The sequence below is a fragment of the Trichoderma citrinoviride genome, assembly GCF_003025115.1.
Source record: "Trichoderma citrinoviride strain TUCIM 6016 unplaced genomic scaffold BBK36scaffold_3, whole genome shotgun sequence".
NCBI lineage: Eukaryota > Fungi > Ascomycota > Sordariomycetes > Hypocreales > Hypocreaceae > Trichoderma > Trichoderma citrinoviride.
In genome coordinates this window covers 1,119,741-1,137,195 of record NW_020194711.1, presented here as the reverse complement: position 1 = coordinate 1,137,195, position 17,455 = coordinate 1,119,741, and the positions used below count along the sequence as shown (strand labels likewise).

At 55.7% G+C, this 17,455-nt stretch overlaps 6 protein-coding genes across 6 annotated transcripts; 2 read left to right on the top strand and 4 right to left on the bottom strand.

The window, feature by feature from the left end:
• Positions 1 to 3,890: 3,890 nt before the first annotated feature.
• BBK36DRAFT_1134546 (Clavaminate synthase-like protein) lies at positions 3,891 to 5,644 on the bottom strand. Its single transcript, XM_024892345.1, has 4 exons — positions 5,609 to 5,644; positions 5,441 to 5,561; positions 4,970 to 5,122; positions 3,891 to 4,835 (listed from the first exon to the last, which is right to left on the bottom strand). Exons 2-4 carry the CDS (start codon positions 5,490 to 5,492, stop codon positions 3,925 to 3,927), a joined length of 1,116 nt encoding a protein of 371 aa, XP_024752080.1. The 5' UTR covers positions 5,493 to 5,561; positions 5,609 to 5,644; the 3' UTR covers positions 3,891 to 3,924.
• A 712-nt stretch (positions 5,645 to 6,356) lies between these two features.
• BBK36DRAFT_1113459 (actin-crosslinking protein) lies at positions 6,357 to 7,278 on the top strand (the record flags this gene model as incomplete). The annotated part of the gene is made up of 2 exons (XM_024889918.1): positions 6,357 to 6,757; positions 6,837 to 7,278. The coding sequence occupies 2 exons, from the start codon at positions 6,357 to 6,359 to the stop codon at positions 7,276 to 7,278; spliced, it is 843 nt and encodes a 280-aa protein (XP_024752079.1).
• A 620-nt stretch (positions 7,279 to 7,898) lies between these two features.
• On the bottom strand, positions 7,899 to 9,282 carry BBK36DRAFT_1157007 (guanine nucleotide-binding protein beta subunit-like protein; the record flags this gene model as incomplete). The annotated part of the gene is made up of 4 exons (XM_024893978.1): positions 7,899 to 8,091; positions 8,221 to 8,628; positions 8,725 to 8,824; positions 8,976 to 9,282. The coding sequence occupies 4 exons, from the start codon at positions 9,280 to 9,282 to the stop codon at positions 7,899 to 7,901; spliced, it is 1,008 nt and encodes a 335-aa protein (XP_024752078.1).
• Positions 9,283 to 9,939: 657 nt separating this feature from the next.
• BBK36DRAFT_1166647 (mitochondrial carrier) lies at positions 9,940 to 11,290 on the bottom strand (the record flags this gene model as incomplete). The annotated part of the gene is made up of 2 exons (XM_024894943.1): positions 9,940 to 11,114; positions 11,188 to 11,290. The coding sequence occupies 2 exons, from the start codon at positions 11,288 to 11,290 to the stop codon at positions 9,940 to 9,942; spliced, it is 1,278 nt and encodes a 425-aa protein (XP_024752077.1).
• Positions 11,291 to 12,409: 1,119 nt separating this feature from the next.
• BBK36DRAFT_154355 (hypothetical protein) lies at positions 12,410 to 14,135 on the top strand (the record flags this gene model as incomplete). The annotated part of the gene is made up of 3 exons (XM_024897626.1): positions 12,410 to 12,861; positions 12,927 to 13,033; positions 13,103 to 14,135. Exons 1-3 carry the CDS (start codon positions 12,427 to 12,429, stop codon positions 14,133 to 14,135), a joined length of 1,575 nt encoding a protein of 524 aa, XP_024752076.1. The 5' UTR covers positions 12,410 to 12,426.
• An 850-nt stretch (positions 14,136 to 14,985) lies between these two features.
• Positions 14,986 to 17,455, bottom strand: BBK36DRAFT_154349 (hypothetical protein). The gene is made up of 2 exons (XM_024897625.1): positions 16,391 to 17,455; positions 14,986 to 16,320 (listed from the first exon to the last, which is right to left on the bottom strand). Exons 1-2 carry the CDS (start codon positions 17,429 to 17,431, stop codon positions 15,004 to 15,006), a joined length of 2,358 nt encoding a protein of 785 aa, XP_024752075.1. The 5' UTR covers positions 17,432 to 17,455; the 3' UTR covers positions 14,986 to 15,003.

Here is a 17,455-nt window from a genome sequence, read left to right as displayed (position 1 = left end):
TATTGTGATGCTAGTAGTATGAGCTACTGCTATTCTTCCCCTGTCCCTTCACCTGAAGCTTTGTGTGTAGAACAGCTCCGTGGCTTGCTCATTGGTAGGATTCTGGTGAGGATCAGACAGACAGGGCTGATGGGGAGGAGGGGGCGTATGGGCGTAATGGTGTGCATGGGAGAGGGATCCGATGATCTGGATGACTCGATTGGCCGCCTTGCGTTGATTGGCGCCTTTATTCTGGTTTTTTGTGTTTTACTTCTTCCTTTCTCTTATGCTCTGGATATCTGAGGCGATTATTCCTCTCACGTGTCTTGTTTCTTCTTGGTCTGTCCCGGTCATGAGAGAATTTGGCAGTGAATATGATGAGTGATGCCTGGAAGTAGGGCTATTACCCGAAGAGGAAATAGGCCGCGGGCATCTTCACCGAGGGGGCCTGATATTTGGGGTCTGTTTTTTGACTTTCTTCATGTCTTGGTGTCGTCGTTGGTATACTTTCAAGAGTTCAATTCCATCATTTTCCTCGAATATATTGCAGCGCTGGCACATCGAAACCCAAAATGCGGTAAACAATATGCGAGATGCACGGCTGGCGGTTTATTTTGGGGGGCCACAATCCAAGGGCGACTGCACCTCCACCGTCGTTGGAACCGTTTACGAAAGTACCTTACCTTACTGCAAGGTACGCAACGACGAGTGGGCGCGGATTGCGGCCGGTACGACTCTTCTTCTACCGTGTTGCCGACTTACCGCCTGAAAGGGGGGGAAGAGAGTCATCGTAAAGGGTCATCATCATCATTGTCACTCGTTACACACGCGGGAAGTTCTAGAATGTCTCGCCTTGTTGCCATAAAAAGAAAGCTTCGGGGCCGAGAGCCGCGCTTCTCTTCCCGCCATGTCTTCGACTTATTTTGGGCGTGAAATGTCTCAGTTGATCTTATGCCTCGTCTTGGCCTAAGCCCAGCTCTCCTGCTGTGCCAAGGTGGACAAAGATGACGCCGTGAGCGATACTTTGTCACAATATGACGGTGCTAGCTAGCTAGCATACATACCTAGTACTTGCATACCTATCCCGGTACGAATCCACGGTGATTCTTAGCAGGCAGTGAGAGGTGACTGACGAGTGGTGTGCCCCGTATTGCAGACAATGTCTACTGACTCTTCCCGGGTTGGTGGGAGTCCTAGCCGTCGCAATTGGATGTGCACGCCTCGCTCTAGAGCTCAACACAGCCCAATTGAGGACACAACTGCACCTACATGTTGACAACCGTCACAGCTCGGCTGCTGGCTCACCGCGTAACTAGATACATGATAGGGTTAGATTGGAATCGTGATCACCAACGGAGTCGACCATTCGCACCCCATCTCGGTCTCAACTGGTGCAACTTGGACGACAAGGACAGAAACTGAAGCTGTGTGTCACTCACTCCCCCACCACATGTAGCGTCATCACAATCAGCCGCTCTGAATATTTTCCACCCAGCCTCAGCCCCAATCGCAGGGAACTGCTCGCTGCTGCTTGTGCTGCTTGTGTGTTCGCGGCACGTCTTCCGAACCGTCCCCGTATCTACTGCCCCCTCTGTGGTGGAGGATGGGAGAAACCTACCTTACCCATCCCTCTTCTGAGGTTGAGTACATATCTTATCTTCTTGCTCTTGCTCCTTGAGCTCTTTTTGACTGCATTTTGCACTGGGCTCTATTTTAACTTGCACTTAGTAAGAGGCGCTTATACTCGGCAGGAATTATCGGGAATAGTAACACTCATACCCATAGGCTATCACGCTGGAACAAGGATCTTCTCGAGAGTGAGATATCGTACAATCGGCTGAGCAACGCCAAAGCTAGAATCTGCCGAAACCGCTGCAGCGGGCGGGTTGGCGGCCGCATGGATGTGATGCATCTGCTCCCCTTGTTCTACTTCTGCTCTGCCTCCCGTTCATCTGCGTTGGCTTTCGCTTCTGATTTGCGGCTATACGCAGCGCTAGCAGCAATATATCGAAATCGACAGCAGGGATTTCGCTTCGCTGGTTGGCCACTGACGTGCTGCCGGGCTGGGCCTAGCTCGCGGGAGGCAGAAGGGTAGGGCTGGCCGAATCTTCCAGTGGTCAGGCCGTGTAATAACCCAATCGGGCTGTGGCTTGTGATGCTTGCTGCACCTCGCTAGTATCTTTTCGTCGTCTTCGTTGGGGGCTTTGCATGTACTTTCAGCTGTTGGCTGTTGGCCGCCAGTCCGGAGGTTTTGCGCTGTTGTTCCTGACTCTTGCGGTTGTGAGACTCGGCAGATACAGAAGACGGAGATATGCAGAAACAATGTAGAGATCAGGGTACCTTGCATGACTAACCTGCCAACAGAGAGAAGGCAAAAACAATTTACCAAGATGACGTTGGCTTTGCTGGCCGGGATATCTATGGCAGGAGCAATCCAGTTCTGAGGGGAGGCGCGGGGTCCTGGCCGCCTTGCCTGCGCAACGCCAAGCGACAGAACCCGTCGTGTCCATCATTAGCTTCGAGCTTCTTTCTTCTTCTTCCACCTCATCCCCCTCGTCTCCCGTCTTCTGTCTTCTGTCTTTTGTGACGTCTTCCTCATCATCACCTGAGCAGTCAGCAAACGGTAGCGTGAGCGTATTTCCTGCCTCTTTCTCCATCGCTCAATGGCTGAGAAGCGGGCAATGACATGCCATCTACCGGGTACGAAGCACACAGCACTGACTAACCCCCAAAGCGCAACTCCCTCCAGGCAGACAAGCACTCGAGCCACTTTGACGAGATTCCACCATCCGGCCCGCGGCTATTGTTTCCCGTTGGTCGGTCCGCCCTCGCGCCGCCATTCGCTCATCTAGGTTCCGCGCGGCTGGGACTGCCCTTTGAAGGCCCTGAGCACGATGCTCCCAGCACAGCTGGGCCCGCCGTGTCTGCCCGGCCCTGACCGAGCTGATGGCGAGCTGCCTCACCCTTGCGCCAATGCCACCGCCAGCTGAACTCGTCCAATGCCACCAGCCGCGGCATCCGTGCAGCTCGCGCCCCGCTCGTTCCCATTACCCTTCGGCGAGCAGTGGAGAAGCCCCCATGGAATGCAAACATGGTTGTGATTCTCTGCATCTTTCCCGCATCATGGCTGCTCAGGTGAGGTTGAAGGGAGAGCAGGGCGGCTCAGCAATGGCTAGCCCACTTCCACTCTAGCCCGCCCGGCATTCCCAATCTATCGAATCCAACTGAGGAATGACGTCTTTTGTTTGGTCGACACCGGCGTCTGGGGGCCAAACGAGGCTGGCTGCTCGCCCTCGCCTTTAACTTGATCTAGCAATAGGCATCCATGGGGAGAAATGACATGTTATTGAGCAAGCTACAACTCAGACGGGTCAGTACTTGTGCGAGTAAGATGATACATGGAGTCTGGCTTTGTGTCTCCCCACCACGTGGATGGCCATAGTCTCCGGCAGTGCCACGAGGAGGGTCCCCTCCTCCCCACTCCAAAAGACAAAGAGGGTAAAAGAGTTGCAGTTGGATTGCAGCTGTCGCTGTCCATCACAACGGGAATCTTGCTTGCAGTAGCCATACATACTTGCAGGAACAGGATGCTGTGCCTGCAAGGGCCCCTGCGTATGTGCGACACTGACTGACTGCAGCCGGTGAGGCGGGCACGGGGTGGCCGGTATTGACTCTCGTGGAGGCTTCTACCCTGCTTCTGGCACTAGAGACATTCCCAACAGCATACATTTCACTGCATTGAAGCGACGGGTGCAGGAGCAGCGCAGCAGCAAGCCGAGGCTGCACAACTACGAATACTATATTCTCTTATGCGGGTGCGTGCGTGTGGTGTCTGTCATTGACAGTGCGATATGTGACAAGAAGAAGCCATTCAGCCAAGCAGTCACATTGTATTCAGCTTTTCACATTACAGCTATCTGAAGCCACAATGCAAGACAGCCCAGCTTAGGAAACGGTGTTCTTGGTCACGACCCCTCTGGCAAACTCGCCAAACGTCAAGTGCTGCTCAATATCAACCTCCTGGTCCAGATTGGGCTGCGTGAAGACAGCCAGCGTATTCCTCGCCACCCTCCCGTCGCTCACACTGGCCCTGACCCCCCTCACAAAGTGCGGCACCGCCTTAAACTTTCCTGCAGTGATGCGCTCCAGAGCCTCGCCCGTCTGGAACGCGATACAGTCACGGGGGATCTTGACCTGCACTGTCTCGCCCGTTCGAGACTTGATGTAGAGGCCGGCGGCGGGGTCAGGCGATGCAGGCAGTTCCTCTAGCGGAGGCAGAGAGGCGCCGTTGAGGCTGGTCAAGTCTGCCGTAGGAGGCACCGTGGGGTCGACCTTCTTCTCGTCGATGAACATGGCAGATGTGAGTCCGGTCAAGCAGCCATGATCGAGATGGGTGCCACACCAGTCGTCCTCATCGCCCTCTGCCGCAGTGGATGCCGCCTCGGACGCCCCCTGAGGGAAATAGTGCAGCAGCCTCGCCTTGGTGGTGTTGGAGGTGCTGACGACGTGCTCCAGGTAGCCCTTGGGGTACCCCTGAATCTCCTTCTCGGCAAAGCGGTCACAAGCGCGCGCCACCAAGACGGCAACGTCGATAATGAGGCGGCAGAGGCTCGTCACTGCCGGCTTCATGCCGGGGAGCACATTCTCCGCGGGCCAGATGTTGGGCGACAGGTACTCTGGGAAGGTCTCTGGCGAGAACTCAGCCGTGGGCTCGGCGCATTCCAGGCTAGGGTTCACGTAAAAGGCGCAGTTGGCGTAGAATGATCCCTTGAAAGTGTCTGCCTGCCCATTCTTGAGCGTCTCCTTGCCCAGAGACCAGCCGGTAAGGTACTTGGCTTGGGCGTTTTCCAGCTTGTCTGTAAAGCGATGGTAAGCGTTCGCTGATTGTGTCATAGGGTGATGAACACGAGAAGGAAACTAGCTGCCTGGCTTCCCCCCGTTATGTTCCTCACTCCTCGGTGGCTGAAAAAGAAACAGGACAGACACTTACCTAGTTCCTCTTTGGGTAGGTTTCCCAAATAGGATCCATATGACAAGGCGAGATGGCGCAGCTGCGCAAACTCTTGTGGGACGTCTTTGACCACTAGGATGCCCAAAGAATCAGGGCCAAAGGCCTGTTGCAGAGTCTCAAAGGAGACGTTTCCTGGAGGGTAGATTGCTGTGTAAGCCAAGGGTTACAGCGACACGTGTGAAGGCTCGGCGATGGGTGTGACTGAGAGTGCGGGTTTGTGTGCTTGTGCTTGTGCGAGAGTGGGAGTTGGAATGAGGATGAGAGTGAAGGCAAAGGGTCAGTGGGAGTATGACTGCGACTTTGAGTGGGTAGCAGTGTTTCAATCCATCGAGCCATCCATTCATACTCTGCTACCCGCTGTTGGAGCGGCCGACTTATACAGAGCGGGCAGTATGATGGTGCAGGTGGACAGGGCGGGCATGGCGGAATAGGCACAGAGTCTCTTCATACCATTCTGCAAATCCTTGAGGGACACTGTCACAGCCTGAGCCAGGGGAGCCATGCCTGCCGAGGCGATTATACAAGATTGGACGTGAGGGACGTCAGCTGCTGACTGGAGGATTGCGTTGGCAGATGGCCACAAAAGAGAACAAGGAGTGGAAAGGCAGAAATCACGGGGGTGGAGAGATGGCGGAAGAAAAGGATCGATCGTTGGATCCTTCAGGCGGTGCGAGGGGCCGTGGCAGAGAAAAAGGAAGGGCGAAGCAGAACGTCGGTTCGCATCCTCGCCCCCAAAGCCAGAGCAAGAAAAGACCGAGGCCCGCCAGCCACCATCGAACGGCGCCAGTTCCGCTCCTCCACGCCCCAAAGGAAGGAAGAACGAGGGGTTGTTCCGTACCTTCAACTAGTAATACCTTATCACGATTACCACTACTATTACCGCGTGAACTATCAGTCTGCTCTTCTTTTCTTCGACTGAACGATATTGTGGACTTTTGTGGTGGGGGAGGGGCAAAGCAGTTTCTCGAGACAAATCAGCGGCTGCAAAGACGCAGCAGATTCCAATGGGGAAGCAGAAAGAACGGCTAAGGACGGAGCTTCGCATGGGCTTACGTAATTCCCCGGCCGGAAGCAGATGGAGCTCGCCGTTCGCCGCTCTTTCTTTGGAGCTTCCGGCGATTTCGTAGCTCTCACACTAAACAGGCTTGGAGCATCTTCATGAGCACACGAGCGAATCCCGCGTAAAGCTACCCAGGACAGGCAACACGCATTAGCAATTCCGTCGTCCGTCTTGTCGCTGTCGAACGCGCCCTTGTCCCTTTTTCTCTTGCATTTTCACAGCCCCCCCCCCCCCGACGCGAGCCGAGGTTTCCAATTGGCCGCCGCCCGTTCTTGACATCAGGGCTCCTCGTATCAAGCATCAAAAATGGTCAAGCCGCTGACCTTCAAGGGCGACAAGAAGCCCAAGAAGCGGAAGCGCGCCGCCGCGGATCGCGCCGACGACGACGAGGCGGGCGAGTCCAGCAGCAGGCAGCAGAAGAAGCTGGTCCGCACCGAAGGCAATGACGACGAGGACCAGGCCAACGACGACAGCTGGGTGTCTGCGGACACGGTCGCGGACGTGGTCGGGCCGGTCATGATCGTGCTGCCCACGGACAAGCCGTCTGCGCTGGCGTGCGACGCCGGCGGCAAGGTGTTTGCGCTGCCGATTGAGAACATTGTGGACGGCAATCCGGCGAGCGCGGAGCCGCACGACGTGAGGCAGGTTTGGGTTGCGAACCGGGTTGCCGGGACAGAGCACTTTCGCTTCAAGGGGCATCATGGGAGGTATGTTGCGATGATACATCCGGAGGGCTCTAGATCTGATACGCTTGAATGGACTGCTAATTGAGACGATGTGATGCAGATATCTCGCCTGCGACAAGATTGGCCAGCTCTCGGCAACCTCTGAAGCCGTCTCCCCCCTGGAGTCGTTCAACGTCATCGCCACCGCCGACACGCCGGGCACGTTCCAGATCCAGACGCTGCGCGACACATTCCTGACCATCAAGCCGACGACGTCGACCAAGCCGAACGCGCCGCCGGCCGAAGTCCGGGGCGACGCCGACGCCATCACGTTCAACACGACGCTGCGCATCCGCATGCAGGCCCGGTTCAAGCCGCGCATCAGGACGTCCAAGGAGGAGCGCGAAAAGTCCAAGATTAGCCGGCGCGAGCTGGAGGAGGCGGCGGGGCGGAGGCTGGACGAGGAGGAGGTGCGGATGCTCAAGAGGGCCAAGCGGGAGGGCGATTACCACGAGCGGTTGCTGGAGATTAAAGTCAAGAACAAGCACGACAAGTTTGGCTGATGGGTCAATTGAGGATATGGGAGATGCATCGAGGGGCAGATTGGTTTCTGCAATGGAGTTGTGGAGTCATCATGGTCGACATATACGCAATTTCACGGGGCGTCTTACAGCCCGTATCTACCTGGAGGAGGCGGTTCAAGGGCCAACGTTACTCCTTCGCTTGAAGGCTGTGCTATGCGATTACGGCAGGTTTGAACAGAGCCATCTTACTTTCTCACCAGACACTGCAAGCTGTTCATATGCGGGACCGAGCGGTCGGAAGCCAAGGGCCGAAGGGGAGCTTCTTTGGCAGATGATCTGTTCACACACTAGCAATTCGGTGTATTGGCGCATGTGTTCCACCGGCACTCAACAAGTCATAACCAGCCGAATCGAGAGCCTCTCACAAATTGGAATGGGTCAAGGCATCTTCCTCGGTGCTGGCAGATGAAGAGGAAGGCGTTTTTACAATAGTGACATTACAGGTGTCAGATGATGTGCAAACGCGCTCGATGAAATGGAAAGCTTCTCTTGAGCTAGATAATACAACGAGATAAAACACCTTCGCTCAATGGCCAAGAGGGAGGATTAAACCTTGTTACTCTTGTTTGATTGCTCAGTTTCATATGTCTAGTGAATGTTCAGCCCGCCCTCCATGCCTTGACGTTTCCGTCCTCTCCCGTCGTGAAGACGACCTGCTCATCGTCGAAGAAGCAGAAAGAACGCACAATCTCGCTGCCGTGAGAGCCGGGCAGGACCACCCTGTTGTCGAGGTCGAGGGCCCATTCGTTGTTCGCTGCCTTGGAGAGGAAGACGAGCTCAAAGTTTTGTTTGCTGCGTGGTATAACTCTGTAAGCAATGTGATCAAGAGTTTCTCTCCCGACATCAAACCATGTAATATAAAAGAAGAGGGGGGAAAAAACAGCAAAGAAAGGAGAAAGAAGGAGAAGAAAAAATACATACTCTTGCGCGCCAGCCCCCAAAATCGCACCGCTCCCATCCACCTTGGTCACCACGTTGGCCACGTACTGACACCCGAGGACCCTCCTCAAGTCGCCAAAGTCCTTGACGGCGTCGCCGCCCACCCTGTCCTCGGCGACGTCCCACACGGCGAAGCACTCGTCGTGGGAGAGGGCAAAGACCTCGGTGTCGTTGAGGAAGGCGGCGTCGTGGATGGAGGCGTTGTGGTTGAGCGTCTGGACGGTGAGCTCGTCCTCGTCGGGGACGGAGGTGTCGTGGACGCTGGCGAGGCCGTCGGTCGAGCCCGAGATGAGGATCTGGGGGCGCGAGGGGTGGAAGGCGAGGGATGTGATGTCGTCGCTGTGGACTTCGGAGTAGGTTGCTTTTGGGGAGGGGGTCGAGCGGACGTCCCTGTTGGGAAGAAGAGATTATTTTTCTTTTGTTTAGATGATGAAGAAACTTGTGTGATGAGCGATGAGATTTGGGGGGCATTTTGTCTTTTCTTACCACAGGTGTATTGAGGCTACGTGGTGCTCCAGCTCGGTGCCCACGGCAATGGTCTGCGTGCTCGGACTACAAGCCATGGACAGTATTGAAGCTTGTCCCGCTGTTTTTGTTGTCATCAAGCATCATGGTCAGCACAAAGCCTCAACTCAAATCCCCCTCTGTTCATCCTCATCACTCAATCCTCCTCTTCTCATCCTCTCATTCAAAAAACTCCCAGCCATGATGAAAGAAAAAAAAAAGATCAAACTCACCCTGAAACCGCGCAACCCTCGCACCGGCCCTCAAATCCCACACCCCCACCGATCCGTCCTCGCCCGCCGTACAGACCACGCCCGTCGCCGCGTCAAACACCCTCAGCGTCGTGACGTTGCCGTGCTCCGTCCGCAGGCTCGCCAGGGGGCCCCTCCCGACGCGGGACGGGTCGAAGAGCGAGAGGGCCTGGTCGGAGGAGACGGTGGCGAGGCCCGAGGCCGTGCGGTGGGCTTCGAGGACGTATGTTTCGGAGTCGGGGGCGCTCCTGGGGAAGTGGTATTGGTCGATGTTGGTGAGGGTGTACATTTTATTTTTTTCTCGGTGTTGTATAAGACGATGGTGAGGAGTTGGCGTCTGTTGGTGCCTTTGTGCGCGACTCCGAGGCACCTCGGTGTTTTATGGTATTCAAGACTTTGAAAGAAGAGAGTTACAAGAGCACTTCTGTCAAGCTTGGTTGTATATGTTTGCTTATGAGACCGAGTCCAGTGTAAGTGACTGGTATATATCAAGAGATGTCTCACAGAGTTCAGAGCTCAACTTTTTTTCTTAGCAAGCTGCTACTGGCGAGGTACTTCGGGCTATGCACCTTGATAGAAGCGCTAAGAGCTCGCGGCCCCCGTAAGTGCATATTACTCACAAAGCGATATCAAATCGAAGCTTCAACATCACATCGCAGCTTCAACGGCTCTAGGTATAGGGGACGTGAATCGTATTCATCGACATCAACATCATAGTCAGACACTATCGTACACACCGCAGTTTTAGTCTAAAACAGTCTAGATCCTCGCCCGACAAAGAATAGGAGTGTCGCCAATCCAAGCTGCAATGCGAAAAAGGAAATGCCACAAAGGTGCGCCGCCTCAGCAGTCCCGTCCTGCTGTGTCAAACGCCGTAGAAAGCAAACAAAACGCCGGATTACCAATCAGCCAGCCATTACCCTCCCCTTCTTTCTTGATATCTTCTTCAGTTCTTTCTGGCAAAGCTCTCTTCTCTGGCACGCTCATTGACGCCTCGAAACGCTCGCTTGCCCACTTCGTAGCTGCTGATCATGATGGCGCAGGCTGGCGCCACCTTGAGAGTTCGCGGGATCCAGCCCCGCCACAGACCAGGGAAGCCTTCTGTCTTGAAGATGTGCCACAGCAACCGCATCATATTCTGTTCCTCCGGCGCCGGAGCACTTCCAGTAAGCCGGTGGGGAGAGTTGTGATAGATTTGTGTGCGCGTCTTGCCGACATCAAAAGGCATGGTCAGTATCGACGCAAGAGCACCAGAGATGGCACCGGCAGTAAAGCTGTCGAGGAACGTCTGCGTAGACTTCTCTCGACTCTGCGAACGACGCCGCGCCGTCGTGCCCCTGAGACCGTCGAGTGTGTCGCGGGTCAACGGCCTGCCCTGGCGTTCTTCGCGAAGATCCGATAGTCTTGCTCGTATCGACTCGTAACCCCACCAGTAGAGGCCAGAGAATGGTACATCTCGCCACAGCGTGAGCGTCAACCCCCGCCAAAGCGAAGTGTAGCCATGAGAGGCGACCATGGACCTAATTCCGTTAAAGGTCTCGACCAGATGGTTCGTTGTTGACCCAGAGGCAGCCTGCATACGGGTGCGAATGAGCTCGATAGGGCTGACGGCTGTTGCCGCAACAAGTCGGGCGGCAGATCCGGCAACCAGGGGTGCGTAATCGTCCGAGAAGTGGGAGAACGGGCTGACGGGGTTAAACCGCAGCCAGTCGTATCCTGTGAAGTAGATGATGTTGGCGGGGATGGTCATGACGAGTGTGGGTGAGAGGCCCCTCCACAGCGTTGTGAATCCTTCATTGCGAGCGATCTTGCGCAGCCCGTCAATCGTCGAGTTATATGTCTTCCTCTGGACTTCTTCTACCGCGCAGTCGGCCGCGGCGACGCCGCTCGGTGCCGGGATGCCTTCAAGCTTGGGAACGGCGAGACAGTAATCAATGGAGCCGCCTGCGAAAAAAACCTCGCGGCAGCACGCTGTGACGCCCAGTTCGGCGCTTTGCACGGGCGTGAGGCTGGTGGTTGTTCGCATCAGCCTAGAAAAGTCGACGGTCCTGGCGGCAGTCGTTGCGGTCTTGGTCGATGATTGCGACTGGAGCCGCACTCGGACGACGTCCAACGGAGTCACTACAAGGGGGAAAAGAGGTCAGCACATGTTGGGGTTTCGCCTCATGTCGGTGATATCAAAAGGCTTGCTCACCGAGCAGCGACGTCAACAAGCTTCCCGACATGGCCGACACCATCTTCTGGCCAGCCGTGATATCTGGAATGGCGTTGCCTCCATCGCCGTCCTGCGCGCCCATGCCAGACATGGCGAACGAGTCTCCGTCTATCCTGTCGTAGTTCTGGCTGTCGGAGCTGTGCACAACAGAGGCTGAAAGGGATCCCATGCCGAGAGCCCGTCGATGTCAGTGGCGGGGGGGCAACGACTGAGCGAGCAGCCGAGTGCTCGGCCCGTGAGGAATGGTGCGAAGTGGCCGCTCTCTCGGAGATGCTCGGACCAGCTCAGATCGTGTCAAACAGGTGTTGGTGCGTGTGCGGAAGCGATGGCAGGTGCTTCAGCAGTGATGCGAGGCGATGCGGCGAGAGTGTGGGATATCGATGATGAAGGATGAGGAGAGACGAACGAGGGAAAACAGAGAAAGTTGGTCGTCAAGACTATGGAATGGAGTAGTCATAGCTCTGCTGCTAACATAATGGAAATGCTGCTAAACTGGGTTGAGGCGCTGCTAGGATTGAGGCTAGAGACAAGTGCTAGTTCGAGTATAGCGCATCAATTGCCCCAAACGAGATTTTCTCTCGCCGTCTTCTTTTTCCTCTTATCTTTCCTCTGTCCTTTAGTACTGTAATTTTTTTTTCTCGCCCGCCTCCGCGCCGCTGCCGGAGATGAATCTGGACCCGCGAGTAACCGATGATGTCACCCAGCGCTGTGATTGGCCAGCTGGGTGGCGATTGATAATTCGCGATAAGATAACGGGGTCCCTTGCAGAGCTGCACTCGTTCTTGCCTTTCAGTGGAAGCTGACTGTGCAGACAGGCTGTACTTGTACCTTAGGTACCTCGGTACCGCGCGTTAGTAAGCTGTCACTGGCCGATCGAGTCAAACCTCCAGGGGCGCGCATTGCCTTGACCGAGTGATTGCATACCTTATTCCATCTGACAACATCCATCTCCCATCACGACGCCCTCAATCATTGCACACATTACAGATATAAAGTAAAATCGTTAGCCATCCTCATACTGCACTCATCCTCACATCATTAGCCATACCTTTACCTGTGATTCTCGCCTCATCTTTGCGTAAGCTCGAATGAACTCCATCCTCGCTCCAGCACCTATAGGCAGCGAATTAGCAATCAACTCCGTGCAGGCCCTCAGATTCCCCGCGCTCGGCCATATCGGACACCGTTCCTCGTCCAATTACAACAAGCACATCCGCCATGGCTCCAGAGGGCCGTGAACAAATGTCCAATGCGGAGCTGGAATCCTTCCGTCAGCAATGGATCTCCGATTTGCAGTCGCGAAAAGAGAGTGTAGGCTCAGCATCCCATGAGGCCGGGGCGGCTTCGTCTTCATCTTCTGCCGCCATCCCGCCTAGTACCACTGCAAGGCCGAGAAAGCACACGGGCCCTTCAAGTCCGACAATCGCCAAGAAGACCCTACCAGCCCTTGAAGATGACGAATACTATCTCCACGGCCAGACTTTTGATACCCTTCCTCCGCCGTCCTCCGGAGGGCATCTGCTTTCAGATGCTCCTGGCAAGCATGATGAGAAGCCGCTGGTTTCGGCCTTGGATCATTATGAGAAAGCCATGGAGAAGGAGGCGCAGGGCAACATGGGAGAGAGTCTACGTCTTTATAGACAGGCTTATCGAGTAAGTCTCTATGAAGGATGAAGAGGATGCTCCGGTGACATCTAATGCTAACTTTGCCTGTCAAGCTAGACCATCGAGTAGACATGGCATATCGTGAGAAGCATTTCCCAAAGGGTTTCGCGTCCACCAAGGGCACAAGCACAAGCACAGGCGCAGGCGCCGGCACTGCTTCGTCCGCGGGGGTATCAAAGGCATCATCAGCCGACGCAGTCAAAACGGCAACTTCCAAGCCCCCGGAAAGGGAAGAACCCCAGCCACTAACTTGGGAGGAGCTTATCGAAAGCTTCCAAGGCTTGAAGATCGAAGCCGCGCCTCCCATCATCGAGAACACGCCGCCACCTCCCTGCCACATCGCCAAGCTGCCGGATGAACTGCTCGTGCACATTCTCAGTGACGTTGCGGTGGCCGACGTCGGCGACTTTGCCCGCCTGAGCCTCGTGTGCAAGCACTTCGCCTACCTCGTCGCGACCGAGCAGCGCATCTGGAAGCGCGTCTGCCTCGGCACCGAGTTCGGCTTCACTGCGATGCCGCGCCACTGGCAGAAGACGGTCGAGTGGGGAGACCTCGAGGACCAGGAAGAGGCGGACGGGGACGGCCTGCTGGTCAGCATGCGGGAGCTCGAGGAGCGCCGCCGCGCCGACGCCCTCGCCCTCACGACGTCGCTCGTCGACTCGGGCGTGTACCTGTCGTGGAAGCACATGTTCCGCACGCGCCCGCGCATCCGCTTCAACGGCTGCTACATCAGCACCGTCAACTACATCCGCACGGGTCAGGCCACCAACCAGGCCGTCTGGGGCGGCAATCCCGTCCTCATCGTCACCTACTACCGCTACCTGCGCTTCTTCCGCGACGGCACCGCCATCAGCCTCCTCACCACCACGTCCCCCGCCGACGTCGTCCACCACCTCACGCCCGAGCTGCTCCGGCTGCACCGCGAGGCGCCCAACGCGCACCTCCCCTCCGCCGTCATGCACCAGGCCCTCAAGGGCCGCTGGCGCCAGTCCTCGGCACTCGACCACCCCGACAGCGCCGACCCTCGCGAGCAGGAGTCGGACCTGTACGTCGAGACGGAGGGCGTCGGTCCAAAGTACATGTACCGCATGGATCTGTCGCTGCGCAGCGCAGGCAAGGGCACCAGGAACAACAAGATTGTCTGGAGGAGCTTCTGCAGCCACAACAAGCTGACGGGCGACTGGGCCGAGTTCCAGCTCAAGAACGACAAGCCCTTTTTCTTTAGCCGGGTCAAGAGTTACGGCGTAGGCGAGGCGGTGTGATGCCCATGAATGCGTAGGTATATCTCCATTATTAGAATGACTTTTACGAAACGCCCCTTTGCTATCTTTGACGTTTGATACTTGACGAGTTGGATTGAAAGATCCACAGCCCATGTTGGAGATTTTTTGCATGTACATGAGTTGGACACACGGGAATACATAGACGATGAGGTATATCAAGAATCTATCACGGCGAGAAGATATTCACAGCGTTCGCTTTGTTGGTTCTTGGTCTGTTTAGAATATCAGAGTGTTTTGAAAACCCTCAGCAGAACTCCCCATTGAATTCATGATATATTTCTCTCTTTCCACATTTACAGGCTGTAAGAACGCCCGCCTTCGTGTCCCCCCCCTTTGGCCTTGAAACTTCAATTGTTCGAAAAAGACGATGCCCTACCATATGTGCCGCGCTAGAGTTTGGTATACAAAGAGAAAAGCAATGCGTAAAAGTGAAAAGGGTAAACAGACTCATTTTTGATAGCTCAAGAAAAAGAAGGAGAAAAAAATTGTCCGTCGCCATGATATGATGCCATACGATATGAGATTCAATGCCCGAAATGACGCACCAACGGAAAGGGGGGAAAGAGGCGCAAGATGGAATACAAGAAACACGCAAAAAAGATGAGTAGGAAATCGCTTGGTCGCTGATACGTAAATGGTACCACATAAATACCTCCCTAAAGAGAGATATGCGTCGTGATATATGATGAGGAAACGCATGCTTGATAAGCTGGTGTAAGGTCGTACATAAGGGGGTGGCTTGGTGCCGGGTCCTTTGGACAATCCGGAATAAGTCTTTCGTTTCCTTGGTCTCTTCCATCAGAGAATTCGTGTAGAGAAAACTGGTCCAGACAAGGTGCTGCATATTCTACCGCAGCCTCTTGCCGTCGAGAAACTTTGGCGGATCAGCGTTATAGTAGCTCTGCTGGTACTGCATGGCCTTGCGCGCCTCGTACGCTGCCCGCTCTTCTTCGTCCATGCTGAATGCCTTCTTGAGCCAGCCGAAAGCGCTGCTCTTCTTCTTCTTGAGCTGTTTGTTGTCCGCCGTCTTGGATGTCCGCATGCTTTGCGCCGTCCCGTCATCGTACGTCACCGACTCGACATTGCTCAGCGTGCTCAGTCCAGCGTTGGACGGCTTGCTGCGAAGGTGGTGAGGCGGTACCAGATTCGGCCCGCCATGGTAGGCAGACTGGCCATGTCCAACAGCAGTGTGCGGCCTCTGCTGCAGTGGGGAATGCGGCGAGGCTTGTACGGGACGATACCGTTGTCGATCCGAACGTGGCGAGGGTATCACATTGAGCTGCGGAGGGGACATCTCCATATTGCTAGAGCCACCTGATGCATGGCGACCATGGCGTTCCGCATCGGACTCATACGCCGAGTCAAATTGGTGGGATCGCATCGTCTTTGGCGTGGCCGTGCCGGGCGAGTGGGCATACATTTCCATGCCCTTTATGGACCTTGGAGGAATCTGTATGTCCCCGGGCATAACCATCTTCTGCGATACACGATCCCGGAGGGACGTCCTCCTCTGCACGATATCGCTGTCGCGCCATGTCATCGACTGTGTATCTGCTGGCGTAAACGGGGCCGACTGGAGTGACTGGAGCGTCGATTGCGAATCCGAGCGAGCGCTGTGGCTAAGCGCATCTTTGATCCGTGGTGAAGGGAGCGGCGCAGGGGGCTGCGGTGTATAGGTGCGCGGCTGGAGAAGGAAGACTGGCTCGCTCCCGCGTTCACTGCGAGGTGTCTCCGTTTCTGGGTCGCTCAGTTCGCTACTCGCAATCGAATCCTGTCGCCCATGCGTGTCCGTTGGCGAGGGTCTAGGGCTGCCGAAACCAAAGGTATTGGCGGTGGTTGGGACAGTATGCTGAGAGCTGCTGCCGAGGCTGGGGGCAACCGAGTGCTGGGCCGACTTGGGGCTGTTGGAGGCGTAGGCATTCGAGGTGTGGCGGTTGGAACGGAATGGCGGCAGCAGCGGTAGGCCTCCTGGCAAGGGAAAGTCGAGGGTACTGGTATCGTCTCCGTCGATCATTGAGTTGATGGTCAACTGATCTGAATCACTGCTCAGAACAGTACTGGGGGTAGGCAGATTATGTTCCTGCACGGTCTTGTACTCGATATCCGGGGACGGAACATCATAAGAACTAGGCATAGGGGGTGCTGTAAATGGTGTAATGTTGGCCTACAATGCAAGATTTAGCTAGTATCTCAAAAGCCATCAACACGCCGCCGAAAGGGAGGGTGCAGCTTACCCATGTCCTCCGGCTCGCTTCACCGGCTTTCTTTTCCATCTCGGATATGATGTTCATCAGGCGGATAATGAGGCTGTTGATGTCGTCGGTGCTGTCACTGATCTTCTCAAAGGCAATGAGCCATCCCTCCGCATTGCCGCTCATGGCGTCGAAAATATCAATAACGTCTGGCTGCTTCTCTCGCCAAGGGCCTTCGGCCTGATCGTTCAACCAGTTGATGAAAAGATTGCTGGTCTGTAGGCCGGCTTCGATATCGTCGTCCCACTGCTTCATAGCCACATTGGTCCTCGCCAGGATGTGCTCAATCTTCTCATTGCCCTGGAGTATCTCGTTGCGGAACTTGCGGTCCTCGAGCAACTGTTCAAACACTGTGACGTTGGACATGGGAAGCATCAAATGATCAATGCGCTTCTTCAGATCCAACTCGACCTGCTCGAGATCCTCAATGGTGACCTCGAGAAACTCGTCCACTTCGTCAATGTGGCCCTGCAGGATGCTGACGACCTGGGTGTTGTTGTTGGCCATGCCGTTGAGCATCAAGTATACACCGAACGAGATCTGAGCAATGAGCTTGGCCAACTCGTGCTGTGACTGCCCGGGCCGGAGCCTCCACTGGGCATCATAGGCAGGCTCGTCAACCCCTTGCGAAAGCACAGCCTCTCTGCGGGCCTGGGCATCCAGAGCCCTCAACTTGGGCTTCTCAACCGCAACACCGCTCATGACTTCGTGCAACGACTCGGCGAAGGCTTCCTGCAGGGCCGGGATGGGGTGAACCGGGATCGCTGGCGGCGGTGGCGTCGAAGCGGAATCCCGATCGTCGTCCTCCTCCGGGCCTTGACCATCATCCTCGGATTCGGAGTCTCCCGCGTCTCGGTCGTGCTCGCCGTACCGCGCAGAGCTCAGAGTCGTCGTGTTCGATGGGGGCGCTTTGCTTTGGGAATAGTCTGGAGAGAGCGGAGACGACAAGGTCTCAGCCTCGGGCAGCAGGACAATGCGGAGTCCTCCATCGTCGAAATCGAGGGGCGGCAATGTCGAGGTCATGACGGCGCAGATACTGGTGCTTAC